Source organism: Tinamus guttatus, unplaced genomic scaffold, assembly GCF_059628265.1.
Source record: "Tinamus guttatus ecotype Peru unplaced genomic scaffold, ASM5962826v1 Tinamus_guttatus_pri_ptg000089l, whole genome shotgun sequence".
In the NCBI taxonomy this organism is placed as follows: Eukaryota; Metazoa; Chordata; class Aves; order Tinamiformes; family Tinamidae; genus Tinamus; species Tinamus guttatus.
The window spans coordinates 1,380,115-1,394,037 of NW_028288623.1; the positions used below are offsets into that span (position 1 = coordinate 1,380,115).

A 13,923-nucleotide genomic window follows, 5' to 3' on the forward strand; every position below is an offset into this window, starting at 1 on the left:
CATTTTTATGACCACGCTAAAACACAGTCAACATAGGAGCAAGGAGTTAGCTAACTAATGGATTCCCCATTGAATCCAGAGGCTTTTTATTCAAAATTAACAAACTGGCTTTGTCCTCCTTGACGCGTTTTGTTCGAAGGGCTTTGCCATTACCAGGCTGTTCAAACAATTGTAGTACTAGCATGACATAAGATTACATATACAGACTACAAGAGTATCCATCCTGTCTAGTTTATTCCTTCTCCACATATATTTCTTTAATTCTGCTTTTCGCTGTTCCGTACCTTACACATTCAAAAGATGAACATATATTTAGGTATAAACAGATTAGTTTGGGCAATGACATAGAAAATTATTAACAAAGAAAGAGAAACGTTGTAGAAAAGAGATTTCCATCTATCAAGACGTATTATGGCTGTATATTATCTATAAATGTCTTTACAGCATCTGTTATCCATCTTGATTTCAGTTCTCACATAATCCTTCTTTTGGGATATGTTTTTATTGGTTATTTCCTTTTCTGCATATAAATTTTGCACTTTGTTTGCAGAATAATACCCGCTTTATAAGTGCGGACACTTTTTCCAGCTCTTTAGAGTGGTGGATGGTGCTTACAACATGCTGTTTGAGGGTGGAAAAAATTCATTTGAAGGTTGACCTCAGTGTCATTTGACAGCTTTTACTGTTGTGTTTTTTTTTTTTTTTAATCGCTTTTTCTAACTTTTGTAGGATTTGATCAAGCAATACAATGTATTGATAGAAGAGATGTTACAGATTCTCATCTGTGTTGTGGGTAAGAGACTGTTTATCATGAATATGACATTAACAATGTTTTGAGGATTTCTTTTGTTTTTAATGGCTTGTAATCAAGGTTTTCTTCTGTCTACTATTGTCTTAGAAATTAATGCACAATTGCAATTTGGAGAAAAAAAAAACAGGCAGAATGACTCCTTGTTTTTTTGTTTGTTATGTAGATGTTACAGAGAGGGTACTGTAAAATTCCTATTTTAAACAAGGGATTCAATAACACAAGTAATTGTCAACTGGGAGCAATAGTTTTTGATAACTTTGTAGTTGACTATCAAGGTAGAATATGAAGAATAAGCTCCAACTGAGCCCTTGTTATGAACTTAGGCTCTAAAAGCCCTTTTTCCTGAATTCTCTGAGGTGCTTGGGATAATTTTTTGAGGAATGCAGACTTCTATCATGAACTATTCAGCAGCAGCATTTTTGCTGAGCAAAATTCAAAATAGTTTTCTAACTATAATGTTTGCTGTTTTCTTTCTTTTGATGCACCCTGGCAGGGGAAAGATATGTGCCTGGAGTGAGTAATGTAACGAAGGAAGATGTTATCATGAGAGAAATCATCCATCTGCTGTGTATTGAACCAATGGCTCACAGTGCAATTACCAAGTCCTTGCCTGAAAATGTGAGTCCTGATCTGATTGTTCCTTTTTGAAAACTTTCATCTTTGGATTCCGTATGCTTATATGGATTTTTTTTTTTTTTAAGCTGTATATGTTGTGTTCAGAATTGCAGTATAACATGAGAAATGTGATAAATGCCGTGAGTTCAAGTATGGTCTAATCTGGACAGGGTGGTGATATGGGGACTGTGCTTTGGGATGAAGGGGTGGAATCTTTTAATGTACTCAGAGGCATATTTCTAGTTGTAAAGAAAAAATGCTTTTAAAATCATTTTCTCTTTTGGCCCTGTAGGACCATGGAGCCATTTTGTCTTGTGTGTCGTCAACAAAATGATCCTTTAGCTTTAATCACTTAATCCTGAAGATATTAGAATCATAATGTATCTATCCTAAACAACTTCTTGTTTTTGAACAGGAGAACAATGAAACCGGCTTGGAGAGTGTGATTGATAAAGTTGCTACATTTAAGTAAGTTCTTAAGACTTCTTTTCAATGATCATAGAAGTGAACTAAGAGCTCTTAGCTTATACAGCCCACCTGGGCGGCGAGTGCACTGTCTTCCTTTGGCTGATATTTTGTTGTCTTGAAATATATGCACGTTCAAAGATGCATATGAAGGTGAACTGTAGGGACCTTTTGAATGTTGTTCTTTTCTGCCTCATTCTTAAATAATTTTGAGGAGTCTCAGGACTTTGTTAACAACTCATTTTGCCTTTAGCATTCACACTCAATTATTGGTTTAGATTTTACTCAGTTACTAATGAGCCGAAGCTTTCAAATAGGGTTAATATCTGCCCATGTAGGAAAGGCAGGAGCTGTATCAGTTGAAGAAATCTGACTCAAATTTCTGTTATGCTTTTGTCACAAAAATGTCTTCAAATTTTAATTTTTGTGTTATACCTTGCTTTAAATATCATGTGGCAGGCTTGTTTATTTTGAATCAATGGCAGCTATGATGTGCCTAGTAATTTTACCTTGCAAATGATGTGGGAGGTTCAGAAAATGTTCTTTTTGCTGATGCACATGGAAAGTAGCTCTGTGTTACTTAGTTTTGACCTTGGTTAAAGGAACTGCTTGGTTTCATACAGTAAGGTCCAAATATGTGATATTCTAATCTATAAAGTTAAAATCTTGATGACCTCAGGATGTGTTGTAACTAGAAGTATTTCTGTATTGGTTATAATTTATCATAGTATCAAAAATTAAAGACAGATAACTGCAGCTACCCTCCTGTCTTCATAAGTTGATGAAGCAACAATTGCAATTGCATTTTGTTATTAGCATTTCCTCAGAAAACAAATTGTATTATTGATTTGTACGCATTGAAAGATGTGTTGAAGGTGCATTAGTAATCTATATGAAAAATTTCTTTTTAAGGAAACCAGGTGTATCTGGCCATGGAGTTTATGAACTGAAAGATGAATGCCTGAAAGAGTTCAATATGTTCTTTTATCACTATACTAAGACCCAGCACAGCAAGGTAGGCACTGTAAAATTCACTTGTCTAGATAAATGCAACACATGCTTTTCAATGTTCTAAATTTTGCTGAATAAGAGGAGTTAAGATAATGGATTATCAAAAAACTGATCTATAAAATGATATGTACAGGTAACTAAGCCCAAATCAAATGAAATGTTAACAGACATTAACATGGTGCGGTTTGCAATGCTGTTTTTCCCCCCAAGATACCCGTAATCTCTCTTAAGTATTTGTCCTAAGAACAAAACACGGTAAGAATTACATTTGCATTGGAAGATCCCCAGTTTCCTTTTTATAAGTTTTAAATAACGAAGAAAAGATCTCCAATTATTAACCTCTACTGCAAAATTGAAATGTGATTATTATTAAAGAAAAGATTTTACCTGTTTACTGTGTGTGTTAGGACATTTGCTAGCCTGTGGTTTCTGACTGTTTTCTTACATACTCCTGTAGAGATGCTGACATAACAACACTACCTTTTCTGCAGGCTGAGCATACACAGAAAAAAAGAAGAAAACAAGAAAACAGAGACGAAGGTAAAAATGTTGACCTATTATCTTCAAATCAGCAAATGTGTTCATACACAGTTCAGTATTACAAGTAGAGTCTATAAAATGAGATCTTTGGAATGAGGCTTATGGCATATAATGGAGTAACTGAGTTCCACTCAGAAGTTTAACTTTGTTATGATTTATGGTAATCATAATTAGTTAGCATCTGACATTTCCTTTAAAAAAAGAATGTATGGTTTAATTTCAAATGGGCAAATCAACATAACATAATACTCATTGATAAAATTAACAGGAAGCTGGTTTAAATCAGTACCCTTAAGTAGGGAAAGATTCTGCTATGGATTGAGCTGTTAGTAGGCATCAAGATTCCATGTGCTTTCTGCATGAGACACTGTACCACTTGCTTTCAATATTGCCTCAAAAATATATGGTTAAGTACTGGACAAGCTACATAACTAGAAATGATCCAAATGATCCTATAGAAGGAATAATTTAGAACTCCTGTGATACGGGGGACATTCAACATGATATACTGCAATTTTGAAAAATTCAGTGCTCGTTCTTGTTTAACTACTTCAGAAGATCGCGTTCAGTGCAAAACAAAAACACTTTATGTATCTCAGTGGTATATATAAATAGCAAGGGGCAGTGGAGTATAGTAAACATTGGATTGCCAGTTATTACTAGATACTTGTGATAAGTTGTTTGTTTAGTCTAGTTTGTGTATATTTATTTCTAAAATTAATTTAATGCACTTTTTTTTTCCAAAGATGAAAACTTACTTAGGCAAGCCATTGTGTTTAGTCACGTTTCTGTGACTGAAAAAATCCTATTGCTCCTTAAATAGGGAGCAGTATATTTGCTCTCTACTTCTTGCCTGTAGTTGTTCATGAGATGCCAGTATGGTTACCGATAGATTTGCATGTTACTATTCCTAGCATTGCCACCACCACCCCCTCCAGAGTTCAGTCCTGCATTCAGCAACGTGGTGAGGCTTCTGAACTGCGATGTTATGATGCACATACTGCGGACCATCCTCCAGAGAGCAGTAGAACTGGAAACCCACTTGTGGACGGAAGCAATGATCCAAATGGTATGCATAGTGCTGGTGTCTTAGCCTTGGTGGTTTCCCATGTTAAGTCTGTTAACTGTTTCTGATATATTAAAGTGGGTCTACTCTGAACTGTCTTTCTGGAACTAGCTGCTTATTCATAGATTTATGCCAGCAACACAACAAATTCATATGCCAGTATGCAAATTTATTAAAGAAAATGCAAGAAGGATATTTATACACAGAGAGGATGATTAAGGAGGACACGAGAGTTGCACCTCTCGTGTACCATCTTTGCACATTTTCCGGTTCTTGTGTGCGATCATCTATACAATCAACAGTAGTAGGAAAGGAACTATAGTAAACATTCTTAGCTCTGTGTACCAGTTTCCAGACCTCTGACAGTGAATGAGTTTTGCCTCTCACTTTTTCTAGGTGCTTCATCTCCTTTCCCTAGGATTATTAGAAGAGAAGCAGCAGTTACAAAAGTCTCCAGAAGAAGAAGTAACCTTTGATTTTTACCACAAAGCAACAAGTATGTTTCATTTTCTCTGAAATGACAGAGTAAATCAGTCTAGTTGATTTTTTTTTTTTTTTTTTTTTTTTTTTTACTTTTTCATGGGCAATAAACTAGAAGAAAGATGTATGCATTTCTATTTTCTCCCTTTGTAAAGGAATGGGAAGCTCAGCCTTGAATGCTGTGAATGTATTAATGCTTCTGGAGAAATTAAGAAGAGTTCCTCAATTAGAAGCACAGAAGGACACAGTCATCTGGATCCTGCAGGTAAACGAGGCGGGGAATGTAGCTACAATATTTTAGTAATTCAGAATTATGTTATGACTCATATATAACTCCTTAAATAGTGTTAAAAACAGAATATTTCTTGAAGTTAAATCTTTTGAATTTTCTTGTCAGTCCCCTCTCCCTCCCTCACCTCGAAATAAGATGAGGTGTTTTGAGCATTGGGCATTAACACTTTATAAAAACTGTATTAGCAGTTGTTTTTCAAGTGTTATGTTAATATTTTGTTCTGATAATTATTTTTTCATCATAGACTTTATTCCTTATATTTCTGATATAATAGCAAGCAATACATAAAGGCTTGTAAAATCAGAAGGTTTTTTAGCAGCTCCTTGTATTAAAACTTAAGTCATGCTGGCTGATGTTTGGCAATGATGTAGGACTCAAAGTACTGGAAGAATTTTACTTTCCTTTATACTGGTGGTTTTAGGAGATAGACACAGCAGTATTATAGGAGTGCACAATACTGTCTCAGCTGGGTGCTTTGCCTCGTTCAGGAGTATGGCTGTAGGTTTCATCCATATGAAATTCTAAAAACAATATGAAAACGAATATCAAGAACTTTGGTCTTATCTGTATTGTGTTTACAGCTGAGTTGTATTTTACTTTTAACATGTAAGTTTCTATTTCTAGATGTTTGACACAGTGAAAAGATTGAGAGAAAAATCGAGTTTGGCAACAGTAACAGCTACATCAGGCTCAGAAGTTACAAAAGGTGATGAGGTAATAATAAATGTTCAATGGAACTTTTGAATTACCTATTTAAAAAAGCCATTCAAAAAGCTAAACTTACAATCTAGCTATTATAGACAAATAGGATTTTAGTATTAATTTCTGATATAATTTTGCCCAGAAACAGTATTTAGCTTCAAAGATTGATATTTAAAAACAAATGCACGATTACCCTTACAAATATGGTTAAATGAAACTGTTGTAGAAAATCAGAAAAGTATTAGTTTCTGTTCTCCTTAGTGATTTGATTATCTTTTATGTTGTGCATATGTTATGTATGTTTATACTGTGTATGTGCAGTACTTATCATTTCACATGGATTTGCATTTCTGTCTTGTAATTGACCTCTTGGTGGCTCCTGCAAATCTGCTTTGCCTTGATTGCATAAAGATATTAGGCTTATGTGATTACTCTGTCTGTGTATCGGTCTGTGCCCTCTCCCCTCAAAATGACTTTTGAATCCAGTTGCCAATGACAGAGGAATGGAGTTTTCAGAGATTTAGTTCTATATAATTTGTAAAACTGGCAGCTGAATAGCAAAGAAGAATCCAGTCAGCCCTCTGTCTAAGGGTAATACAAACAGGCTGGCTCTGACATGTTCTGTTTGGCAGCAGCTTGCTTCTCAGCAACTCTTGGCCAGTCATGGCATACATAGCTCCAACCTTACCACAGAAGTTTAAAGATTACACTTTGTATATTTTAATTGTGTCTGCCTGTGGTTTTTGAATTTTCTATTATCAAAGTATCAACTATGTTTATATCTTTTGAAAACGTGATAGTTGAGAAAATACTGGAAGAAGGAGAGTTGCCCAGTCTATAATAAAGAAGAATGGGGAAAAATATCCTTAGTTACATAAAATGCTGTTCATAAAGTCTTTTCTATTCATAGATTGTTCAGGCTAACATTTTCTTAAGTTTCTGGAAGGGAGACTTGGACAGGTTTCACTTATGGTGAGAAAAACAGAGTTTACCAAAGTCTCCTTTAAGAACAGAAGAGGTGAACTCCAAACTAAAATGGATTGGGTATTATTGATCCTATGTTTGGGCGACAGTGTGTGTTAGGTGTCTTCTTGCAAACTACTCAAGATCTCTTCTTTGTTCTGTTTTGGTCCTAGTTAACCCTAGGTCCAAGATATTAATGTTTTCTCATGTGACGATTAAAATTATTTTTAAAGTGCTGCCGGGTAGGTTAAGGAATTTCATGTTAGTGATTAGAATGCTTGTACTTGGAAGAACCCTCTCCTTTTTTTTTTTTTTTTTTTTATTTTTTTTATGTTCTCGCTCACCTGCGATTTCTTTATTCTCTTTTTGTGTAAGACACAGAGCACTCAGGACAAAGAGAAAGCTGAGCGGAAGAGAAAGGCAGAAGCAGCCAGGTTGCATCGTCAGAAGATAATGGCCCAGATGTCTGCTCTGCAGAGGAATTTCATTGAAACCCACAAGCTCCTGTATGAAAATACCCTAGAGACTCAGGGAAAAGAAGATGCTATCATGGAGGAAGAAAGGTAAGAAAAAGGGCATATCGTGAGTTCTGATGGGAAGAGTTGATTGATTAAGTGGTTCTGCTCCGTAAAAATTGCGAGTACATGCAAACAACGGTCAGCAAACTTGTGTCAGTTTTTAAGTTGTCTTCTAGTACAGAATTATATATGTAGTAACATTTAATGTTGGAAAAGTTGATGGATAAGAAAAACTGTAAAAAAGCAATATCTTCAAGTGAAAGATGCATATATTACCAAACATTTGAAAAATGTCATTAGAAAACTGCGGAGTTTGATGTCATTGTAATTTTGGAGGTGATTGTCTGCTGTGTGTGAAAACTTCCAAGTATCTGATTTGGAAAAAAAAATCTAAAAGGCACTATGCACTCAAGTTAGGTTTTAGTGAAGACCTGCTTCTTGTGGCTCTTGTAGCTCTTGTAGGTGCTATTTTTTTGTTTGTTGACTATTCACATGTAATTTCATACTGGAGGCACTTGGAATTTTACAGGCTGGCTACTTTTCCTGGAGAAACAACTTATTTAATCTGATAACATAAATCCTAATATTAGTGCGTATTAACAGCTATTTTCGTTATCATGATTTTAATGTTTGACACAAATTTAATGTATGCTTGTCTTTTTAGTGCGTTTCCTGAATTTATTTGATTGATGCTTTTTGTAGGTAGATTCTTCCTATTAGATTTTTAATATATTTTAATGAGTCAGATCTAGAGGAAATTCACCGCATTACCAGGCGGATTTTGAAAATATAGACCAAATTACAACCGAAAGAGTGGTGGTGTTCATAAGTGATGGATAATGAGGGTAGCATTGCTGCATGTGAGTGCTGCTAGCAGTCACTTGCAGTAATCTCCGCATTTGATGCCACAAACCTCTGTTAGCCCGACTGCATGGGTAGCAGTGTGATGCAGCACAACTTATTACTGACACCTTCCGTCAAGGTGGTCATCCACAGCTTGTGGATGTTGAAGCAAAGCTTCATGTGTTCTGGAATGGCCTTTTGTACTTTGGGAGGATAGTGCAAGGAAAGGGATGTTTAGCTGTCTTAGTGAAGCCAGAATTTTGTTGCTATGAGTTGCTTCCATTCTGGAGGCACTTGAGCAGTGTGGTATGCCCAGCACTAATTTAGCCTAATCGGGGATGCATAGAACTAATCAGGAAAGTAGAGATATCTGCTAAAGGAAACAAAGATATGATCACTTCTGTGAGCTTTGATCTTTAAAATGTGATACTGTCTAAATCATCGTTGAATTCTGTGGAACAAAAATTATTAATACTTGGAAGTATGTCTCATTTAACACTGTACAGAAGTTTATAACTTCACAAAGCATTGAATAAAGTAGTGGCATTCATTTTTAGTATGCTTTCTCCAAGAATTCTTTAAGATTAAAACATGTCTAATACAATTTATATTGAGCACAGTTTTCTCAATATCCTGCTGTATCCGTTTCAATGTGTTTATGCTACATTAAATGCTTTCTACTTTTAACTGCATTTAGTGAAGACCGAGGCATTTCTTCATCATTCTGTTTTGTTAAAGCACACACTTTGGTATAAAACAAGAAATGTTAGCAGTAAATTATGGTTTTAGATGCCAAGAAAAAGCCAGCTGATTATTTTATACTTGTCACTTATGTTCTTACAGCATGTCTTTGGCAATAGATCACTCCAGAATTGCTTTGGGTCCCAAACGAGGTCCGTCTGTTGCTGAGAAAGAAGTTCTGACATGTATTCTTTGTCAGGAGGAGCAGGAAGTAAAGCTGGAAAGTGCTGCCATGGTTTTATCTGCCTGTGTCCAGAAATCAACTGCCTTAACTCAAAATAGGAGCAGAATTCTGGAACTCTCAGGGGGTAAGTGTTGTTGTGTTTTTTTTTCTTTGTTTTTTTTTTTTTTTTCTTCTAGGCCACAGACTGCTCTGTGCCTAGAATTTGCATCCTTTGAAACCAAACAGAATTTGCGTTTGGTCAGGTTGCTATATGGCTTACCCTCACATAATAAAAATAAAACGGGAGTTTTGAAACTTATCTAAAATCCATGCCTTAAAAATGTAAAAGAGGAGACACATGAAGATTTAATTCTGCCTCACAGAAAAACAAACAGTAAACTTAGACTTGGGTAGAAGTGGTCACTTTGGAAAGAGTCTACGAACTGCTTCTCTTTATTCAAGTCCAGTAGCAAGCCTTCCTAATAGGAAGGAAATAAATGAATATGATCAGAGGCCAATATGGCAGCTTCAGGCGATTTTTTTTTTATTTCCAGAAAATTATAACGTTATTAAAAAGTAAGCAAAGATCTCTCATGACATCATTCAAATATGAATATAAAAAAAGACATGTACAGTTGGAATGGCAAGAAATAAAGACAAAACAGAACTTTTTGAGAGTAACAGATGTGAGAAAAATTTTGGCCAGTTACTTAATGAGGATGAAAGAAATAGGAAAGTAGGGGAAGCTGAAGTATTCAATACCTTTTTTTGTCCCCTTCTTAAAAATATTGAGAAAAGAATAATACTCTTAAGCAATATTGAAAGCAGTCTCCGAACCATTGTTATCAGCATAATCCTAAATTATCATTAAAAATATGTGGCGGATAATTGAGATCTCAGAGGGCTGAGAATAACAAACAGATATTTTTCAAAAAAAGAAGAAATAAAATGGAACAAGGAAGAACTAATGCCCAGAACAGGCTGCTCAGAGATTTTGTGGAGTCTCTTCTGGTGATACTCAAAACCAAACCTGCCTGGACATGAGGTTGTGCAGCGTGGTCTAGGTGTCCCTGGTCATGCAGGGAGGTTGGAATTGGATGATTTCCAGAGGTCCCTTTCAACCTTAACTATTCTGTGAAATATGCTGGATGGTAATAATTATCATTGGTTAATAAGCACTTGAAAAATAATAATGTGTCAAGAAACGGCAAGCATGCATTTGTCAGTAAAAATCTCAGTAAGCCTCTATTATTCTACCCACTGTAGGCATTGGGAACAGCCAGCGCTTTGGCACATCTGTCAAGTAGTGTGTGTCTGCTTCAGGCTAAGCAATCCTAGTTGTGCATGCAACGCATGCGAAGCAGTCTGCAGCTCTTCCCCGTCTTTCCCCTTCCACCTTGAGATACAGTGTAGTGTCCAGTGCTGTGTTATGTAAAGTAGTTAATGTTCTTCAGATAACTTGCAGTTTATACTCCTGCTTATTTTCAGATACAGGTATGTATATTTACATTAGATTGTTTCAGGTTATTCATGGTCAAATTGTAAAGCAAAATGACATGTACTTTTTATGACTCTACTACTTAGTCTCCTACTCTACTACTTAGGTTTTTAGGACTCTGCTACCTAATGGACTCTACTTCTAGTTTTTCATTGTGCGTTTGTGCAGTTGCTTATTTCTGTTTAAGAATCTAGTCACTTGAATGTTGAATAGAATCCTTAAGAGAAGTAGAACAGTAGTTAGTATTTATCAGGGTTATTTTCAACTATTATCCTATTCTGCATCATATTTGCAAGCCTTTGCCAAGTGGTTTCACTTAACATGTTTTGTATTCCTTCTGGATCAGTTAAATACTGAATAGTACCAGACCCAGGGCAGACTTGTACAGAATCTTGTTTGATTGATTACACCTTTTTAACAGTGAGTTAATAACAGCACTTTTGAGTCCACTATAGAGGAATTTTACTTAGAGCAAATACTAATTGCACTTCTTCCCACTCTTTTTTGTGGTACTTTGAAGTTCAAATTAAATCCTATGTTCCTGTATTCAGACAGAGTTTTAAGCTTTCTGCAATGTCACGCTGAGCTATTGAAATAATCGGAAAAAGAAGGAAATGAAGTTTCATCTCCTAAAGTCACTTACAAGTATTATTTACAAAACTAACACTCTACTGCAAGGTCATCTGCAGCTCAACACTAAGAAATAGGCCTGTAAGAGCTTTTTTCTTTGGAGCAGTAAATAAGTGGAAAAAATGGTTATTTCCACAGCAGAAGTGCTCATTATGGTGAATTAGTATTGTACCAAGGTTCGCATTCTTATTTTCCACTTTATTTAGAGCCACTCAGTACTTTAGGTGCTGTAGAATAGAATTACGTATTCGGTGAAAGCAGCTATGCTAGATTTCTTTTCTACTCTTCATTCTGCCAATTCAGGTGCGTCTGTTCCAAACTGTAGGCAGACTGCCACATCAGTTCGGAGGTCTCTTGTTCAGGTCTGCACCTGCAAGGAGAAAACAGAATCTTAACTTTGAGTGTGTATTGCAGCCAAAATGCTGTTAATTTCTCCAAGTTGTTGCCATTAAATCTGCAAGATTAGTGGAAAAGTAGATTTGACCTTGTTATTGAGAAGTGACAATAGCTTGATATCTGCCTATGGAAATATAAGGGATTAGTTGGAGAAAGGCCTAATTTTTCTTGACTATAACCACTTCATCTTCCTTCATTTTAAAACACAAGAACGAACTCTTTAGAAACTTTAGTTTTATTGGTACAACCATGGAGCCATTTTGGTGTTGAAGAATTTTTTTTTTTTTTTTCTTCCCCTCCTTAATTGATTTACCATTGCTTTTGGATTGTGTCCTGTTCTCAGTAATTGGTGGAAGCTCTAAGCCTGCCATAGTTTGAGACTCATATGAGATTCCCTTGTTTTAGGGTATTGATCTAGAAAAGCTACCCAAACAGGTTTTTAATTTGATTGTGCCCACTGCGGGGTGGGGGGCGGAACTTAAGCTTTGTGCTCTGGGTACTGTTTTTCATTTCTGTTCATATCGATTGAAAGCTACATTACTGTTCTTTCCATGATTATTTTTTATGATGTGTCCTTCTAGATACACTAGATCCTCTTTTCATGCACCCAGACTTGCCATGTGGAACCCACACGGGAAGCTGTGGCCACGTGATGCATGCAGCCTGCTGGCAGAAGTAAGGATGTGTCTTTGCAAGTTTTCTTTTCACTTTTTGTATTTATTTATCTCCTGAAACATCTTAAGTGCACACCAAAAATATCGTGCAGTACATGGATGCTTAATTAGGAATTCAAACTGTTTGGTACCTCCCTAGGGAAAATGAAAGGGAAGTCTTGAATTGACAAAAAAAAGTATCATCAAAAAGCATCAGTGCCTTTTATGAGCGAAAGAGGAGTTGGTAGGAGTTGCTAATTTATGCAGATAAAAACAATAGGGCAAAATTGGTGAATGATAAGAAACCATAGTTAGCAGACATATCCATTAGCCATCCCATGCCGGAAGGTAGGAATCTTCCAGGTCACAGTTGTACCACAAGAGTGTTTTGACTTTGAAAGTCTGTCACTGTGGTGTATTTAAAGGAGCAACCAGACTTATCTCAGTCTTTAGGTGATATTCTGGCAGTTAAACTAGAATACGAGTAGTTAAATCTGTCAGTGCTTTCATTTCATAGTTAAAAAGAAAATGAGCAAGACCAAAGTATATATAAGCATTTACAGATTTTAAAAGATATTTGATATTTGAGAGAGCCCAGGATTTAGACCAAGTCTTCTGAGTTAAAATACAACCTGAAATATTAAAAGAACCCAGTTACTTACCTTCCAGAATATAGGTGTCGTGGTTCCTCTCAGCTGCATTTGTAGGATTACAGAGAGTAAGGCCAGTGCTGTCTGCTTTTGACTCTGCTTAGATCTGCCAAATCTAAATGAGATAGAGGTGAAATAATGCTAGAAAGTTAATCCCCCTGTATTGTCAAGAAATAGAGAGTTGGGTCATGCAATTACAAGCAACTCTGTGTTGTTGGATAATATAGACAGTCTCTTGAGGCTTATGCTGTGTCATTTTACTCTAAAAAGCCTAACAAATCTTCCAGTGGTTGTCATTTACTTTGTGTATCTTTGCAATAAAACACCAATAAAAAACAAATAGGTGCACACACTTAATGATACGGAAATATGTTACTTGAGTATAATACATCTGCTCTTGGCAGATCCATCCACACCTACGTAGATCTAAGTAGTGCAGCACTGGAGCACAGTTCCTTTGCCCTTTTTAAGAAAAGATGGCTTGCTGTGTGGGTAAATGGGATTAAAATGGACAACAGGCTCTTCTCATACGGGATGACACGGAAGGTTTGAGCATAGTCTTTTATTTATTACATAACAGCCATTCTAACTTACTAATATTCCTCTAAATGATGCCTGTCAATTTTTTTTCTGAATATCTGCATCATAAAAATACTGCAAAACGCTCAATTGCCTAAGACAGTAAAAGTTCAGAATGAATGAAATATTTGTGTAGTTACCATGTATGAGGAGGAGGAGTTGCAATAATACAGTTTTGCTTAGTGAATTTGGGAAAATAATTGTATTTTTTGTTTACTTAGAATACTTTCATAAGTAATCTGTAATTATAAGGGTTTTTTTTATATTTCCCCACTTTTTCTTACTAGATAAATGGGTTTTTATTTTT

The 13,923-nt window shown here is 35.8% G+C and overlaps 1 protein-coding gene across 3 annotated transcripts in view; it reads left to right on the top strand.

Annotated features, from left to right (window-relative positions):
• The window catches only part of UBR1 (ubiquitin protein ligase E3 component n-recognin 1), a 51,798-nt gene that overhangs the window by 24,856 nt on the left and 13,019 nt on the right, over positions 1 to 13,923 (top strand). For all 3 annotated transcript variants that reach the window (XM_088520455.1, XM_088520456.1, XM_088520458.1), the window contains 12 exons: positions 730 to 793; positions 1,305 to 1,429; positions 1,842 to 1,894; positions 2,804 to 2,906; positions 3,394 to 3,442; positions 4,357 to 4,511; positions 4,905 to 5,004; positions 5,144 to 5,253; positions 5,905 to 5,994; positions 7,321 to 7,508; positions 9,150 to 9,355; positions 12,316 to 12,409. In XM_088520455.1, the coding sequence (XP_088376581.1) occupies positions 730 to 793; positions 1,305 to 1,429; positions 1,842 to 1,894; positions 2,804 to 2,906; positions 3,394 to 3,442; positions 4,357 to 4,511; positions 4,905 to 5,004; positions 5,144 to 5,253; positions 5,905 to 5,994; positions 7,321 to 7,508; positions 9,150 to 9,355; positions 12,316 to 12,409 (1,337 nt within the window). The remainder of the gene's footprint in view (positions 1 to 729; positions 794 to 1,304; positions 1,430 to 1,841; positions 1,895 to 2,803; positions 2,907 to 3,393; positions 3,443 to 4,356; positions 4,512 to 4,904; positions 5,005 to 5,143; positions 5,254 to 5,904; positions 5,995 to 7,320; positions 7,509 to 9,149; positions 9,356 to 12,315; positions 12,410 to 13,923) is intronic.